Consider the following 18,914-nt stretch of genomic DNA (forward strand, 5'->3'; position numbering starts at 1 on the left):
CTGTCTAGTGATCACGGTATTAAGTATCGCCCATTTGTTGTATTTAAAGATAAAAATTTTAATTGTTCCGTATTGAAAAGTATCACAGTTAAAATTGAAATAATAAATAAAGAGGTTCAACTTATTCAATACAAAACAATAAAAAATGCAGTGATTACATTCTTATTTAACAATAAGTAGAAGTGGTACCGGTTTCGACCCTAGTCCAGGTCATCATCAGCCGATTAAAACATGAAAAACAATGCATTACAGTGGAACCTCAATTCTCCGTTTTTTGGGGGACCACGGAAAAAAAACATACCACACGGGAAAATGGAAAATCCAGGAACAAATGAATCATCAACAATTTGGCTAAACATCACAAAAAAAGAAATATGTATACTTATAATCTTACAAATACCCCTAAACCAAACCATACCAAACCAAACCAAACTACAGCCCCAATGGCCCTTCCGCCTACCAAGCGACCGCTGCTCGGTCCGAAGGCCTGCAGATTACGAGGTGACACATCGTCAGTGTGACGAATCCTCTCGGCCGTTATTCCTAGCTCTCTAGACCGGGGTCGCCATCTCACCATTAAATAGCTCCTCAATTAAAGATAATCGTAGAATGAACGAACCCGGAACCAGCCCTCATATCCAGGTACAAATGCCTGACCTGGCCGGCAATCGAACCCGGGCCCTCTAGGTGAGAGGCAGGCAAGTTCGACCGCGGGGCCGGCTTCAAACATTAATTACCGGTACGCGACGTAAAAATCTCGAAACATTACATTCACTTTTACCGAGGAAACTTCGCCAGTTTCCTCTGAAAACTTCTTTCAGTTCAGCAACTTTGATCTGCCAAGCTCTCCGAAAAATCTCATACCGGTACCCGGAACACCAAGCCAAACAACAATCGAGCACAAGTTGTTTTTAATTCTCTAATCTAATGAAATAAAGCACGTTGGATAAGAAAAAGCACCCAACATGATGGTGAAATCCCATTTTTTAAAAATCTTCCATTGTAATTTGGCCGCCGGTATACTGTTCGTAGTCAGTTTATGGAAATCTTGTACCGCGTAATTTAGGCCTACATCGACTTTTAAAGGTTATGTTGAACTCGAGAATATGGTTTCGAATGACGTAAGTATCGATTCGAAAGTTCTGGAATGCATTATAGTCAATTCTGCCTGTCACTAATCACAGTGAAATTGGAAAGAGAAAAAATAACATCAAAGCTTCCGAAATTATGGTTATTCGCGACCTTGAGCTCAGTTGGAAAGCGTGCTCGCTGTACAAGTCAGTACGAGTGCAAAATGATAGAAAGTTTTTAAATGTAACATGCGCAAATAAAACAACTGCGGTTTTTATAACATTTTAACACCAAAACAGAAATAGGCAATCCCGAAACCTCGCATGGCTTTATGTATGTAAGGTGCAACATCTGGTCTGGTTTCGATACCATAATCGTATTACATGTTATAAATCTCATTTTAGGTACGTATTGAAAATTTTTACAGTTCAACAATAATAAAGGTGTTTTTGAATAGGTGGAACAAATTAAAACACCTTTATTATTGTTGAACTGTAAACATAATCGTATACCGTACGATAATATTAAAATACTACATTTCTGTTAAGAAGGAGCAGTTTCGATTCCTGCCTGAAAGCTCGGTGACTATACAGTGCCCTGAGGGAAGTGCCGAAATCCTGTTCGGCGATACACTCGAGAAAAAAAACATGTGACCCTGGACAATAATGTAGACGTTTTGCAAGTATGAACATTTCACGAAACTCGTTCCGTCTTCAAGTAGAGATGTCGAAATGCGCTCTGTCTCCTTCCAATTGTTGTGGACACTATGATTTCGATTCTCTAAAACAATACCACCTGAATGCACCGATCGTTTTTCCAGTATAGGGTAGTACTTCCTCAAATTACCGCAATGACGAGACGTTAACACCAAGATCCGTAAGTATGCCGTAGCCGTCCTTTCGTGAGATACAGTTACTTGAAAAACGCGTGATCGAGGATTTAGCGTTGACGGGACTGAAATTTCTGGACGGTTGATACGGGAAATCGTTTCTTCGAGGAACGGAAAATGCAGGATTTTTACAACATGATTTAATTAGGATGCTCGCGGGACCACATAATTTGAACGGATAATACGGGAAAACGTTGTTTCCGGGAACGTATAATCGAGGTTCTACTGTATAAGACTTTGCCTAACACTGCGTGTGCCATACTGCTGTTCAGAAAATTACGCACTGTTTCTTTTAAGTAACTTACATTTTACTACTTCTGAATTTTACAGTGTCTACCCCCGTCATTTTTGTATCGCCTCTTCTACTGATCTGGAGTGAACTTGATCTTTTCTTTTCTTTTTCCTATGCATTGTCTTTCATGTTTTAATCGGCTGTTGATGATCTGGACTAGGGTTGAAAACGGTACCACTTCTAATTATTATTAAATAAGAATGTAATCACTCCATTTCTTATTCTTTTGTATCGAATAGGTTGAACCTCTTTATTTATTATTTCATTTGTTGTATTGTCGACAAGTACCAGTATTCTCTCTTCATGTTTCATTGTTTTTTCTCAGTTACGTTTTATTGTGTAGATCGATCTTTAAGTTATGGAGAAACATGGAAGTTAAACTCATAGTTATAAAATATGCTGAAGAACGTGGTAACAAAGCTGCCGGTGTAGAATTCAGTGTGACTGAGTTTAATGTTCGCTACTGGCGTAAACAGAAAGCTGCGTTAAAACCACCAACCAAACATGTAAGGCATTCAAAGGCCCAAAAACTGTTAAGTTTTCTGAGCTGGAAGATGAGTTGCTTCATTACGTTACGGAGTCATGAAATGATGGCTTTAGTATCTCACACGAGACGTTACATTTCAAAGTGCATGAACTAGTGATTCAAGGACGAATCAGCTGTTTGGATCTGAAAGTGAGCCGGGACTGGATCCATAGATTCATGACATGAAAGGGATTGTGTCTGCGAAGGCAAACATCTCTCTGCCAGAGAATGCCAAGCGATTTCATAGATTTTCATCGCCATGAGACAGCAATGCGGAAGAAAAACAATTACCTCTTATCTCAAATTGGCAATGCAGATCAAACCCTGATAAATTTCAACATGCCATGCAACAGCACCATCAACAAGAAGGGAGAATCTAGCGTGCTTGTACGTACAACTTGGTCAGAAAAACAGCACTGCACTATCATGCTAGCAATAACCGCAGACGGAAGAAAATTGCCACCATATGTTATTTTCAAAAGAAAAACAGTGCCTAAAGCAAATTTTCCCAAAGGTATTCATGTACGGGTTCAAGAGAAAGGATGGACGGATACAGCTCTTGTCCAGGACAGGGTCCGTATGGTGTGAGGGGCATGGCCAGGTGCACTGCTTCGACGCCCAGCTTGCATAGAAAGACCAATGGAGACAACATTCATAGAGCCATCTACCAGCAAATACAGTTATCTGCAACGACCTGAGCATTGTATTATTCAAATAAATGGGCGGGACAATTTCTGTGGACACTTGGTGGAAGACACGAAGAAACGTCTTCAGGAAATGAAAACTGATCTCCTAATTCCGGGTGGACTCACACATGGTCTACAGCCCTTAGATGTTTCCGTCAACAAGCCCTTCAAGGACAACATACGTAAATTGTACGCCGAATGGATGGCAGGAGGGGAGCATGAGCTGACGCCACCAAGCAAAATAAAGAGGCCGTCAGTTTAACTTGTGTGTGATCGGGTTATGCGGGCATGAATTATGGTATCGACAGACGTTATTGTGAAGAGTTTCTAGAAGTCGGGCATTGCAAATGCGTTGGACGGAAGTCAGGACGATGCAGTATGGGATGGTAACCAGAATGATGCCTGGGAGAATAGTTCCGAGACTGAAGGCAGTGACAATACATAGGGTAAGTATGCCAGTTGTCTTGTTTCAATAGCTTAATGCAAATTATATGGTTCTTTTTTGGGAATATGATCTTTTGCAAACAAATCCCCGCATATATCATGCGCCGAGAATGTTCACACCTATTATTTGTCAAAAAAATGTGAGTTATATGTGAGCAAATACAATGTGTTCTGACTTTATTTCACAGAGCCATCTATCGGACTTACATAGAAAGATCTGCACAGACAACTTTCACAGAGCCCTCTACTGGGCTGGCATAGAAAGATCAATTGAGACAACTTTCGTAGAGCCATCTACCAGCAAATACAGTTAACTGCAACGACCTGAGCATTGTATTATTCTAATAAATGATCATTTTACGCAAATAAAGGACTTAATGAAATAAATAATATTTTTCTAATAATCCTGAGATTGAGACCTTTCTTTTGATGTATATCACATAGAGGTTAGTATTGCATTTTCCCCCCACAATATTGTGTTACACGTTCAAATTATATATACAGCATATAGATGAGGATAGAATAAATAGCTTTTTAGTAGTAAAATGTTAAATGTGGTGGAAGGCTACCTGGCCTTAATCTTGCCAGGATAAAGAAATCATTAATCGCCCATTAATTTAAACAAAACTCGTAAATTTATAAGACTGTAGTTATCTTTACTAACCTGATAACCCAGAACGATAAATGAACTCTCCAGCCTCGTTTCGTGGTGAGACGAACAAGCCTATTTCAACAAGAAACTTCATTTGCCTCTCCTTCCATTCCAAGTCCTCCATTACTGATGGTCGTGCCAGAAGCCTGCAATAACAAATTGAACAATGCTTTACTTTCAGAGTGTTAATAACTAACTCATTATCAGATGACCACAGAGAGGAATGAGTATAGTATGCGAACCTTTTCTTGAACCCTGAGCTCCATAGTGCTGAATGGGAACTAGGGCTCAAGAAAAGGTTCGCGTACTATACAAGTTACAGAGAATGCACTCTCTTGGAAGAAACACCACCTTAGGGCCGTTATGCAACCATGGTTGCCAGCGACCAGAAACTGACAGAACAAACACAAGCGGCCAGTACGGCGACCAGAGAGAAGGAAAACAGTCTACAATAATCCGTGCTTCAAGACAGACATAGAAGGTATTGTCGCTGTAGCTTTGTGGATCCATAAGAAAAAGAAACTAAAGAATAAAAATAAATATTGGGTATATCCCCTAATGGAAGAGCGTTGCAGTAAGGGAATGTTTGTTTTCTTTAGTGACCCAAGACAGTATGATCACAAATTTTTCAAATATGTGAGAATGTCAGTGAAATCTTTCAATAATATAGAGCGTGGCCTAGTATAGGTCGTTTGAGTTGAAGGCTGATAGGCGACCTGCTCTTCTGTGAGAATAGGGCCTTACCTATGATGAATTCTAATGATGAAGACAGCCTCTGAACCATTGGAATTAACCAATGAAGGTTAAAATCCCAGACTACACCGGGAATCAAACCCGGGACCCTTGGAAAAAAGGCCAGCATGCTATCCATTTAGCTACAGAGCCGGACAATTGTTCGACTATATGATGGATAGGCTGAGACTGTTAATTGTAGGCCAGGATGCAAAAATCACACAGTGCATCACACCTGAAAAAAAAATTATTGGTTATTTTTAGGTAAGTTTATTAACTACACAGGCTAATATTCATTACTTGTCTCGTATCATTTACTTTGACAGATAAAAATAAAAGCAAAATACAATCGAAATTACCCCCCCCCCCCCTTTTGAAGCCGTCTCACTGGTCACCGAGTGTGTCGCTAGTGCTGTCTAGATCTCCGGCAGCCAGTTGGTAAATACACATCTCAGCATTGCTGTCTAGTGGCTGCCAGCAACTTGGCTGATGGCAACCAGTCGACAGTGAGTAATGAGCCTTAAAGTGCAACCTCTTTTTCTTGCTGGTGGAAAGAGGAAGTTTTCCACAAGAATGTATCACTCTAAATTATGGAACACAGAGCAAATGAAATATAACACAGCAGGTGAATATGATATGAAGAGAATACACTTCCTGCAACTTCACAGAGCCAGAACTGTTTGACCCACACAATGGTGACTTCCTAGCCACGAACCACTGATGATGACAGACAAGATCAAGTACCTTGACACTGTCATTACCACTGGTGCCATGTCTGCCTCCGTAACGTAATGATTAGCAGTATTAGCTGCTGTCCTCTGGGGTCCGGGTTCGACTGCCAAAAATGTAAGAATGGCAAGAGGGCTGGTACGTGGTTAACATGTTCGCGGCAGCTCGGATATCGGTAACTGTTCCCGCTGTACTGTAATTTTTTTAATTATTTGACGGAGTTCATTTCTGTGTCCTTACGCACTTTAGATTATGACTTAAATATTTCAATAACAGAATTTTGCATAGGAGCCATGAGGCAGCGAAACTACCAATGAGCTTTTTAACTCTGGGAGCGTGGGCTTCCTTTAATCATCATCATCATCATTTTCCAGCTCCAGCTTCCCGGGCGTGGTGTACAAGCACTCGCCACTTCTTCCTGTCAAAGTAGAGTTTCTGTTCTTTATGTCCTCCCCACTCGATATTCCTCTTGCTGACATCCGATTTCACTGTGTCTATCCATCGATTCCTTGGCCTCTCCCCTATAACTTCTCTGTCAAAATAATTCCTTGCTCTACTTGTTCCATCCATCCTCATAACACGTCCAAACAGTTGCATCCTGAGACTTCCTAAAAACACGGTAATAGGTATTTTGATGCCAGCCTCCTTTCTGTTTGCTTCATTTCCACTGATCGCTATACATGGATGGCGTAGTAAGATGGCAGAGAGCGCACGGTGCAGTAGACCACGAGGAGCGCGCTTGCTTTGTTTATGGTTAGTTCAGTGACGCCAGGCCTCCTGATTGTAGTTCCACGGGTGTTCTGTGCTATGTTATTGCAATACCCCACACATTTACAAAGGAATTAAGATGAAATACATCAATGAAACCCCATCGATGGTATCTTTACCTTGTCATGGTGGTGGGGCTTGTGTGGTCGAAAGATCCTGAGAGCTATGCCGGCGGTAGCTTAGCTACTGGTAGGGCCTCCCTTGCCGGACAGGTCGAAGGTGATGATCCAGACTAAAAGGGATACCCTGGTCCTCCAGGTTGGGGGTTGGGCATAGGGTTGACAACTCTATCCCGTTAAAAAAAAAAAAAAAAAACTGTTGAGAAGCCGCAAAGAATAAGAACAAACCAGACGGATAAAATTGATAAACGACCTAGGCGAGGAAATGGTTATGGATTGGTATTAGCGACTTGGAATGTGAGAAGCCTACTCCAGCCAGGGAAAAGAAAGTGCTGGAGGGGCATCCAGGTGGAGGACGATGTAGAGGTAGACCAAGAAAGCGATGGATAGAAGAGGTGGAGGCTGATCTACGTACCATGGGAGTCCGGAGATGGAGGACCAAGACAACCGACAGAGAGCTTTGGAAGAAGATTGTTGCGGAGACCAAGGTTCTGCAAGGACCGTAGCGTCAAGGAGTAAGTAAGTACATCAATGAAAAATCACAAGTTTAGATATTTCACTTGCTGAATTGAAACCACATGTTACTTCTGCATGTTAGTAAAATATAAACAAACAAGGGAGCCATGCTTGTACTACTACGATTAACACAAATACGAATTCCTAAATGTAAATAATACAAATACATAATATATTTAAACTATCAAAGTATACATGTGTGGCAGATATAAATTCAGTACTATTTGGAAGAGGTACAACATTCTCTCCGTCATTTCAAACTACAATATTTCCTAACATAACGTAATTGTATTGATTACGTAGTAAACAAGTGACTGTCAGCATGCCGAAGTGTACTTCTATGGCAAATACGCCGCGAAATACTTGAATATCCAGCGACAAACACACAGTAAACTATCATTTTGCCGTTACAGGAGAAGAGTGTGTGGTTCTGGGCTTTTAAATGTCCTGTGGGTCCATATTAAATGGCTTCTACAAGCTTCAAATAAGCCAAAATTACTAAAATACAAACATTTCCTGAAAGAGGAGGAATAGGGCTATTTTTGTAGAAATAAAAAAAAACAAGTTTCTGGCTCAAAATACAAAAAAATCAGTCATACCTCCCCTTAAGAATGCATAATTCCATGGCATACATGTATAACATTTACAGCAATGTTTCCAGAAACTATTTTTCACTTGTATTGTATTACCGATCGCTAATTGCATGTATTCAGCACCTAAGTTAATATATGTCGGCTGTTATTATACACTCATGTTTATTGCTATCCCGGATATTTACTGACCTCGGAATGACGTGTCGGTGCTCCCAACGTCCTTATGCTTTGAGTGAACATGTCCCTATATTTATGATTATTCCAATGTGCCATTAATTGCAATTTAAAATTGATTACATTATCATTGTTTCCCCATAAGGAGAGCTGTAGGATGGGTACACCAACATGGCGGACCGCGCGCTCAACTTGGCGTACTTTCTCCTGCAGCGGAGAACTGCCATCAGCGATCCATGTATAGAGATCAGTGTTCATTTCTAATCTCATTTTTTCTGGTCTTTGGGTTCAATACTTTGATGAATTTAATTTCTGTTGCTCTGTGAATCCAGCGTACATGTTTCGAGTCCATATGCGAGAACTGGAATGAAGTAGGTATAAAACATGGTCAGTTTTGCTTTCTGGGGTATTTTAAAACCCAGAGTAGATTTCTCACTTGAGAATAAATTTGAGAAGCTTTCCAAGACCTATTAAGTATTTCTTGGTTTCCTGTGTTATCTTTTGAAATGATACTTCCAAGGTATTTGAAGTTAGAAACAGACTGCGACAGAGTTCCCACCAGGAAAATATTTGAATCTGTGCCTTTCCTGCTGATAGTCATTTCAACAGTTTTTGTTTTACAGATATTTAGCCCAAAGATTTAGTTTCACCTGTACTTCCGCTTCATTTTCTCCCCAGATCAGAACATCACCTGCAAATAGTAGAGTGTTAGGCTCTTTGGAATGTTCTCTGATCTCACCACTAACATCGATCTTCTTACAACCGTCTCTTCCTGGAGACCGATATGAGATGGCATATCTCCATATAACTTAATGACAGCCGCTTTAACATAATTCGATAGCTGCTTTCTTGGCACACATTTTCTTGTCTGGCTAATTCCTAAACCCTCTTTTTCTGATAAATACATAACAAGTACTTTTCCTTTTCACGGTGAAGAGGGCAATGCTTCCTCTACAAGTTTTCTGAATTTACCATACTGCTGACTACTTCCGAATGCTGTGTCATGCATCGCAATATCAGCACGACTGTCAACTTCCTGTACCCTCGCCAGTTTGTCCCTTTTCCGTTCAGATTATTTATGTATTCTATTTTGTAATTTTAGTTTCTCTATTCTTGCTTTAGATCTTTTCTTTTTTGCTATCTTTATGTTTTCTTGCCATTCTTTATACCGACCTTTCTCCTTCAGACGCTGTTTGTATTCTCGCTGCTTTCTGCTGGCGAATTCCCAAATTACCGTTTCACTACCACAGTTCAATTGTAACTTCACCAGTGTCTCCAATGCAACTGACTGGACGGTGAGGAGGTGTGCATGGCCTTGCACGCACAATGTCAGTCAGTCACGGTGCCGAAACAGGAATTCACTGTAGAAGAAAATGTACAAATATGCTTTTGTTGATGTTCTTGAGGTGATGTAGGATCCCTATGGAAATTTTATTGCATTGATTATTGTGCAGTGTAAATGACTTTTCCTATGTTTATCGTGACTGACTGACCACAATCTGCCGTAAACAAATAAAGTTTCCTTTCTAACTACTTACATAATTAGGAAAATTGTACTTTATAACAATGTACATAGAGGAAAGGTCACATTTTGACATATAAAAAAGGTGTTTTTTTAAATATAAAAAGGTGAGCTTGAAGAAAACAAAATTACCTGTAAATATCAAGGTATGGAAAATGCACGTTAATTGGTGTAGTTCTCAGCGAGTTCAATGTCACAAGACTCAAAGTAAGATATGGGCTACTGCAAAACTGTTTTCTGATGAGATTTGCAAATGATGTTATTTTAATGTAGAAGATATAGAGAAATTGCTAAATGGTATGGACAGAGTCTTGAGGAAGGAGTAGAAGATGAAAATAAATAAGTCCAAAACAAAAGTAATGCAGTGCAGTTGAACAAAGTCAGGTGATGGAGCAAATATTTGATTAGGAAATGAAGTCTTAAAGGAAGTAGATGAATATTGTTACTTGGGTAGTAAAATAACTAACGATGGCAGAAGTAAGGAAAGACATAAAATGCAGACTAGCACAAGCAAGGAAGGCCTTTCTTAAGAAAAGAAATTTGCTTACTTCGAACAATGATATAGGAATTAGAAAAATGGTTTTAAAGATTTTTGTCTGGAGCGTGGCAATGTATGGAAGTGAAACATGGGACGATGACTAGCTCAGAAAGAAAGAGAATAGAAGCTTTTGGAAATGTGGCATTATATAAGAATGGTGAAGGCGAGATGAATAGATCAAATCATTGATGAAGAGATACTGAATCAAATTGGTGAGAGGAGATCGATTTGTCAAAATTTCTGCTATCAAAGGGTAGAGAAAGGTCCACAACTTAAGAACCTAGGACTTGTCAAGTTGATTTTGGAGGGAAGTGTAGGCAGTAAGAATGGTAGGGGTAGACCAAGGTATGAATATAATAAGCAGATTAGAGCAGTTGTGTAGAAGTGAAAAGATTAGCACAGGATAGGGTGGCATGGAGGGCTGCATCAAACCAGTCTATGGACTGAGGACTCAAACAACAACATAAATATAGACATGATAGACATGGCAAGTCATTTCCCTTTGTCTTCCTGTATATCTTCTACATTTTTATTTCCCTGTTTTTTTCAAAAACGGGCACACTGCCAACATAGTTTGTAGTAATAATGTTACTTAAATATTTACGGTTGTTAAAGCATCTAAGTTACATTTTCATTTCCAATCCTCATGTGACTGTTTCAATAATCCTCTTCATAACAGCAGAAAGTACAGAGTACGTAAAAAGTCCATATACCTCTATCGAACAATTCCTGGTCAAATCCATATGGAAACGTGCGTCAGAGTTGGGGATACTGGAATAAAGCATGAGGAAATACATCAAAGTGGATCTGAAAATGAGCTGTTGGCGTCCATTGAGCGTCAATGAATTATCAGATGATGATTTGGAGAGACGTGTTGATGCTTGTGGTCGGATGTTGCAACAATCCCAAACAATCGCTCAGATGGCAGAAGTCAAGTTCACTGACGAATGTGTGATTTATCACAGCTCCTGTAGTTGCATGTTTATTTTTGGGGAAAAGAAAATCCACATTTTTTCACGAAATCGAGTCAAACCCACCTCATGTCATGATCTGGGCCGGAATGATACAAACGCCTCTGTTTGATCCATATTTCTTTGATCGTTCTGCTAATCAGAACAATTACCTCCAGATGATTAATGACTGGCTTAACCCGCAAATGCAAATGTGGGAATCTTAGATGTTGTTTGGCTTCAACACGATGGGGCACCGGCTCACTTCACAGTGGCTGTTCAACAACATCTGAACGCAGTCTTCGGGAATCGCTGGATCGGACCATGATCCGGCTCCTCTTCCATGGCCACCAAGGAGCCCTGATCTAACAACACCCAATAACGCACTCTGAGGTTACATCAAGGAACAGGTGAGGAAGCAGCGGTATGTTGAAACTGATGATCTGAAAAATGCGGTGCGCGAAGCTTTCCAGAGAGTGACCCCAAAGATATTGCCTAATATGAGCATCAGAACATGGCGGCGTATACAGCTGTGCAGAGACCACGGGGGGCAGATGTGGATGTTTTAGATTCCTAAGATGTAAGTAGAATTAAATAAATAATGAGTATCATGTAAGTTTGAGTTTAATTTAATTCAATATAGGGGTATACAGACTTCGTTCACACCCTGTACTTCAATTTTTTGGAATGAATTGATTTTAAACCACAAACAAAAGGATTAATTACTGAATGTTTGAAAATGAAAATCCACAGCCTGTTCCCAGTCATTTGACCGAGTCAGGAAAGGAATGAACGAAGCCCCCCCGACATCCAGCGGCGAGGACAGGAATTGTGCTGGCTGCCAAAGCCTGTCGCACTCACCCAGCAGCGAGAGGCCGGCGTGCTGTCACCTGAGCCACACAGGCTTGTTAATGAATGTTGATAAACAAGAATTACCTGGTGAACAACTGTGCAGCATACAGTCTTTCTTGGCCGGTCCAGAAACCTGTCTCTCCATTAGCACCTTTCACTTTGGGTTTCTCGGCTGACAGTACCTCCCGGTATATTTCTGCCAATTCCCTGATAGCTTCTCCTTTCAACTGGCTCATCAGCAACTGGACTAGTTTCGTGCCTGATAGAAAGAGAAAGGGAAAAAAAAAGTTTCTTAAGGCACTTCCTCATGCCACATTATTTTTCAGGTAATAAATCCACAACGGATGTTTGGAAAGATCAAGTAAACAGAGAAACTCTGCTTAAAATTTATAAAACAATTAGCTGTTGTACCCATCACTGACGCAACAACCACTTAGCGTGTGTACAGATTACATTTTTGTTAACCCCTCATGTTATTTTTTTTTTTTTTTTGCTGGTGGTTTAGAGCGATTTTTGGTGACACAAGGGTAACCACCATGGGCTAAAATTAAGGTACAGCCCCAGCATTTGCCTGATGTGAAAATGGGAAACCGCAGAAAATCATGTTCAGGTAGTCAATAGTGGAACCTCATACACAAAAAAATTATAGTTCCACCTTTTCAATATAACATTTAATCAGTGAAGAATCATATGATAAAAATTAGTACGATATGTTTCGTCCAAATGCAGGACATCTTCAGCTACTAGACATGTATGAACAGTTTAATTCATTAAGAAACAATGCTATTATATTTTCAACAAGCTTTTCATGAAGACTATTACCTTCAGGAAAAATGCAGAGAACAGCAGCAGCCTGTGTATTTAGTTTTCTACGATCTGGAAAAGTCTTTGATTCAGTACCCAGATCTGTCATGTGGAAAGTATTGAGACATTTTGGATGACCTGAACTTTGTGTGGAATTGGTTCAAGCTCTTCATGATGGCATGTCTGGACAAGTTCTTCATGGTAACTCAGTATCAGATTCATTTCCAATAACTCATGGATTGAAATAAGGCTGCATGAATCATCTGCAAACAACTTAGGCATGGAGATTCAATTATGTTTTGATGGAGGCCTTTTCAATCTGGCAAGACCACTCACAGACATACTCTGGTTATCCGGGTGACAGAACTGCAGTAAGCCGATGACACCGCATCTCCTGCTCTAACACCTGCAGAACTACAACAGTTGGTCAACTGCTTTAAAACTGCACGTGATTGCTTCGGTCTTGCCATTAATGCGTAAAAAATGAAGGTACTTGCACAACCTGCCCCAGGATTAACACTTCCTGAGTTCAGTATCTCCATCTTAGACACAACACTGGAACAGATTGACCACTTTTCATATCTTGGAAGCATCTTGTCTAAATGGTGTACCTGTGAACAAGACGTTGATAAAAGAATAGGAGCTGCTCATGCAGCATTCAGATGGTTAATGCATAGAGCCTTCATGAATAACGACCTAAAACTGCATACCAAACTCATGGTCTACGAAAGTTGTTGTCATTTCCATGTTGCTGTATGGCTGTGAAACTTGGAGACTCTATTGCCGTGATATAAAAAAAACTTGAGCACTTCTACCAACAGAAAATGAGATTCATCTTGAATATTAAGTGGGAGGACTATGTGACCAACATGGCAGTTCTCGACAAAGCACAGCTAAATAGCATTGAGGCAACAATCATCGCTCATCAACTGAGAAGGTTAGGCCATGTTCACCGCATGGCTGATACCAGGCTTCCCCGCCTAATTCTTTAGGGTGAACTTTGCCCCTGCAGTAGACTTCATGGAGCCCCTTTTAAGCATTTTAAGGACCAGCTGAAACATATCCTGAAGACAACTGGTATAGAGATACAGACATGGGAAGAATTTACTGTGGACCGCTCACTGCTGTCAACTTGTTTGAAAGAGAACACCGCAGATATCAAGAGGCCACGCGACAAGCAAGAAAACTCTGTCAATTATAACCCTCCTCCATCCATTCAGTGTGATATGTATGGGCATATGTTTTATGCCAGGATTGGTCTGTTTAGTCATCGTAAACACATCCATAAACTGAGTTGAACTGGTCAATGTACGTAGGAAGAAGTTATATATACTCGGATCGAGTTACAGCCGACGATTATCTAATATGGCTTTAAATGGGTTTCCATCATATCAGTGTATCTAATGTCATATATTTTATTGACAACGTATTTTAATCTATTAGTGAACATTGTTGATCGTAATCTCCACTTAGTAACCTAATGGGCCATGTGTTTGATATTCAACAGGGAGGACATGATTTCCCTCTTTTAATTGAATTATGTTTTAGTCTCCACATATCTAGTAGCTGAAGATGTCCTACATTTGGAAGAAACATCGTATTCTAATTTTTATCGTGTGATTCCTGACGGATTAAATGCTGAACGAAAAAGGTGGCACTACAATATTTCTTTGTTTATGTATAGTTGATGGCAATACGAAACTCAATATGACTCATTGCATGTAGTGGAACCTCATGTTTTGTTTTGTAATTTTCTCTAGTGGTTTAACGTCGCACTAACACACACAGAATTTTTGGCAACCCATGGCTGGTTAAAGGGCTAGGATTGAGAAGGTAGCGGCTGTGGCCTCTGACCTCCTTTCTCAGGTCAATTTAGGTCGTTGGTTTGGAGCCGGTGGACAGGGCAGTTAGTCGTGTACCATTCAGGAAACTACTTGGAGTCAGTGTCTCAGATCGTCTCGAATTATTGGTCTTGAGTTAATGGCGGCTTTTACCACCACCAATAGTGTTCTGAGTGCCTCCTCACCAATTACAGTCTTCCCCAGAACCTTCCTCAGACATCTTTTAACTGTCCCCACCAAACATTCCCTCCCCACCAAGCCGCCGGGGGTGGGAATTTATAAATTTATAAATTATAATTTAATTTATAAATTTATAAATTCCCACTGAACTCTGTCATGTGCAAAGTACTGGCTCGTGCATCGGTAAAGACCTGCCTAAGCTGTTGCATTTCTCTGTGTGTAGCCTGGAATGTTCTAGCACTGTCCTGAATGAAGGCTCACAACTACGCAACCCTGACCACATGGCCAACTACCTCTGTTCTCAAGTTGTTCCTGAGGTTCTGAGGCATGCAGGTGGATATGATTTTATCAGTGGCTTATTGTGGTGAATTCACTTCCATACTCTCTGCGGCACTTTGTAGTTTAATCTCTCTTGCATTACTGTTGCACTTGGTATCATCCTTCCAGTATAAGAACCAAATACTATGTTAATATCTCAAAAAAAGTAGACTACAGACAGATGTATGAAGTCCTTTGTATGCTGCCAAGGTGCTCTCCATTGCTACTCCCCAAAGGCAGCAGGACTTCCACACAACCAGCACTGATATTTCTCTTATGTTCCACTTTATCAGGAAAAGGTATTGGGTACACTAAAAAAATTCTGAATAATATTCTATCTAAATTTTGTCATGACCAATTTTTCTGCAAAATCAACCATAAAAGAGGTACACTGAGTTATTATGTTAACGGCCCCCTCTTTTCGAATGACCTGATGCCAAGATACTACTCCCTATTATGAACCAAGCACCGGGCGAGTTGGCCGTGCGCGTAGAGGCGCGCGGCTGTGAGCTTGCATCCGGGAGATAGTAGGTTCGAATCCCACTATCGGCAGCCCTGAAAATGGTTTTCCGTGGTTTCCCATTTTCACACCAGGCAAATGCTGGGGCTGTACCTTAATTAAGGCCACGGCCGCTTCCTTCCAACTCCTAGGCCTTTCCTATCCCATCGTCGCCATAAGACCTTTCTGTGTCGGTGCGACGTAAAGCCTATAGCAACTATGAACCAAGCAGAGTGGCCACGCATGTTGACATGCTGATGTACTCACAAACACGCACACAAAATGCTGTCAGTTGTGTACACTAGTTTATTTACAAATTATATTTACATCTTCCAGACGCACGCACTAATGAACTGCCATCATGAAACAACATGCTACTACGACGAATAAGGATAAGGAGAGACTGCAAGAGTTGCATGTCAACTACCAACCCAACAAAACCAATTCAGATACTTAACCCACTGAGCCCTGCATATTTCTTGGATTGAAACTGCATTGGCGCTGGGATTATTTTGGAGGAAATATAGTGTCGCTTCATATCGTGAGAAATTTCTTACTTACAAGACCATTAAAGATTTAAATATACATGAAAACAAAAGGCTTTCATACCACAAACTGCAGAACAAGGAATACTGTAAAACATTTTATTTTATTAGCATCACGGGACCGTACTCAGCCCGCCTGGTGAGCTGTAACACAGTTTTCTCTTTGCACTTCCTCTTCGATTTCCACATCTATTTGTTCTTCAGGAGTGCTGCTCACACTAGTACTAATATTACTACTAATTTCACTGAAAAAATTACATTCCTAATCATCATTACTTCCTAAAGGGGGTTATATATCGGTAAATATCAGTTCTATAGTGGCAGCCATCTTGTTTACAAGCAAATCTCAAAGCTAGAGATAGCCCACTTCAAACTAATATTACCAAGCACACTATCGATATATATTAGCAAAGAACATGTAACATTGCAAAGAAAGAGTCCCTACACACATCACAAATGCAACTCACTCTGCCATCTCTTGAGGAAAAGTTGAATTACGTAGTAAAATGAGACCACGGAACAGTTCCGTGGTCTGGCGTTTGGTCCACTGAGACGAAGCACGGAACGGTTCCGTGGCTCGGGCCCAATGAGTTAACTTCAAACACTCAGCTACCACGACTTCCACACAAGTCTTGTTAAAAACCACTCCACTCTCACTCACAAGACTGCCTCTTTATATACGTTGCCTGGCCAGGCTTCATGAAGAGTATGACACAACATATTTTCTCGTAAATTTGAAAGTTTCCAACAGCCTAGTTACAATGTAAGGAACTTTCTACATATTTTTGGTTGAACACAACATTGTTCTGGACTTATTACAGTGTGTTGCACAATGTTACATTGGATTATACAACGTATATAGAGGTAATAATAAATTATATACTATTAATTACGTGTTCTTACATTAAATAAAGGCATTAATATGTATATACAGCAGACGTTTCATGACATGTTGTATGTTGGGTATTCAGCCTGAAGGCTGCCTTGATCCTCAACAGCTCCGCCATCAGCTGTCATCACTAAAGAAGCATATAACCTCACAAATAATACGATCATGATTATACCAATTAAGGTTCGTACACAACTACGTAAATAATAATAATAATAATAATAATAATAATAATAATAATAATAATAATAATGATGATTTAAAAAATTGCACTATTTACCCATGGATTGAAGCCTCTCACTGCTGGATACTGTGGTTCAAATCCCGGTCAATCCACGCGAGATTTGTGCTGGACAAAGCAGAGGCAGAGCAGGTTTTTCCCCGGGTACTCTGGTTTTCCCTATCATCTTTCATTCCAGCAACAATATCATTTCATTTCATCTGTCAGTCATTAATCACTGTCCTTGAGGAGTGCGGCAGGCGGCACATTTCCTATCCTCGTCGCTAGATGGAGGCTTCATTCATTCCATTCCTGACCCGGTCAGATGACTGGAAACAGGCTGTGGATTTTCATTTTCACCCATGGATTAAGGAATATTGTTTTGAAGTTTTGCACCAATGATATGGCTATGGAACCAAGCTCTGCATTTGAGAAAGGAGTGGGTTCGAACCTCACTGTCGACTGTCCTGAGAAAGGTTTTCCGAGGTTTCCATTTTTCACTTCCAGGCAAATCCCGGTACCAGTTGTTTCCTTCAACCTCCTTACCAAATTTAAATTTTCTTTGTCTCGAAAAGCCAGGGGGGTTCGAACACGTGAGGGGGTCTAATACACAAAGATATACGGTAATTCCATTTTTGTACTTTGTATCAATGAACAGTGCAACATGAGAACTGTCACAATTACTCATAATCAAATCGTCCGGCTCCATGGCTAAATGGTTAGCGGGTTGGCCTTTGGTCACAGGGGTCCCGGGTTCGATTCCCGGCAGTGTCGGGAATTTTAAACATAATAGATTAATTTTGCTGGCACGGGGGGTGGGTGTATGCGTCGTCTTCATCATCATTTCATCCTCATCACGACGCGCAGGTCGCGTATGGGCGTCAAATCAAAAGACCTGCATCTGGTAAGCCGAACTTGTCCTCCGACACTCCCGGCACTAAAAGCCATACGCCATTTCATTTCATAATCAAACCTCTGCAAATTATGTATGTAACAACTTACTACAGTTGCACTCATATGTCTGGTTCGTTATAAGGCTGATAATGACTGGCTGTGCGACTAGCTGTTGTTTGGAGAGGGACCAGTAGGCACTCGCCCTTCTCATGCAGAGCAATATGGGCATTATGAATTTGTCACAGGCTATGCAATTTCTGTAGCTTTCAAAACGACTATTTTCAAAGTAGTAAAGGCGAGCACGCCACCTTGTGCTGTAACATGCACTCCTACCTGAACTAATATCTATAAGGGGCAGTCAAATGAAAACAGAACATCTGCTACAACGTGACAATGGAATGGTTTTATTCAGAAGTAATTACCAAAAGCGTTAATACATTTTTATCCCACTGGACGAGATGATTGATTCCACTTTTTTAGAAAGAGGTAGGTCTGCACATCCTCGCCTGAATGAAACCGATGTTCACAAATGTCTTTCTTCAGGTGGCCAAAAATGTAAACATTATAAGGTGAACAAACTCGGCAGTACGGAGGATGTTGAAGTATTTTCCAAGCAAATCACTGAAGGGTACCTTCGCCAGTTGATGTGGAGCCCACTGCGCGCATATTTT

General features: G+C 40.5%; 1 protein-coding gene across 1 annotated transcript in view; it reads right to left on the minus strand.

Moving 5' to 3' along the window:
* Mybbp1A (MYB binding protein 1a) overlaps window positions 1–18,914 on the minus strand; it is a 114,114-nt gene that overhangs the window by 71,284 nt on the left and 23,916 nt on the right. The window contains exons 7-8 of the mRNA XM_067159573.2: window positions 12,138–12,312; window positions 4,573–4,706 (exon numbers count right to left, since the gene is read on the minus strand). Coding sequence (XP_067015674.2) covers window positions 4,573–4,706; window positions 12,138–12,312 — 309 coding nt within the window. The remainder of the gene's footprint in view (window positions 1–4,572; window positions 4,707–12,137; window positions 12,313–18,914) is intronic.

Source organism: Anabrus simplex, chromosome X (genome assembly GCF_040414725.1).
Source record: "Anabrus simplex isolate iqAnaSimp1 chromosome X, ASM4041472v1, whole genome shotgun sequence".
Classification (NCBI taxonomy): Eukaryota; Metazoa; Arthropoda; class Insecta; order Orthoptera; family Tettigoniidae; genus Anabrus; species Anabrus simplex.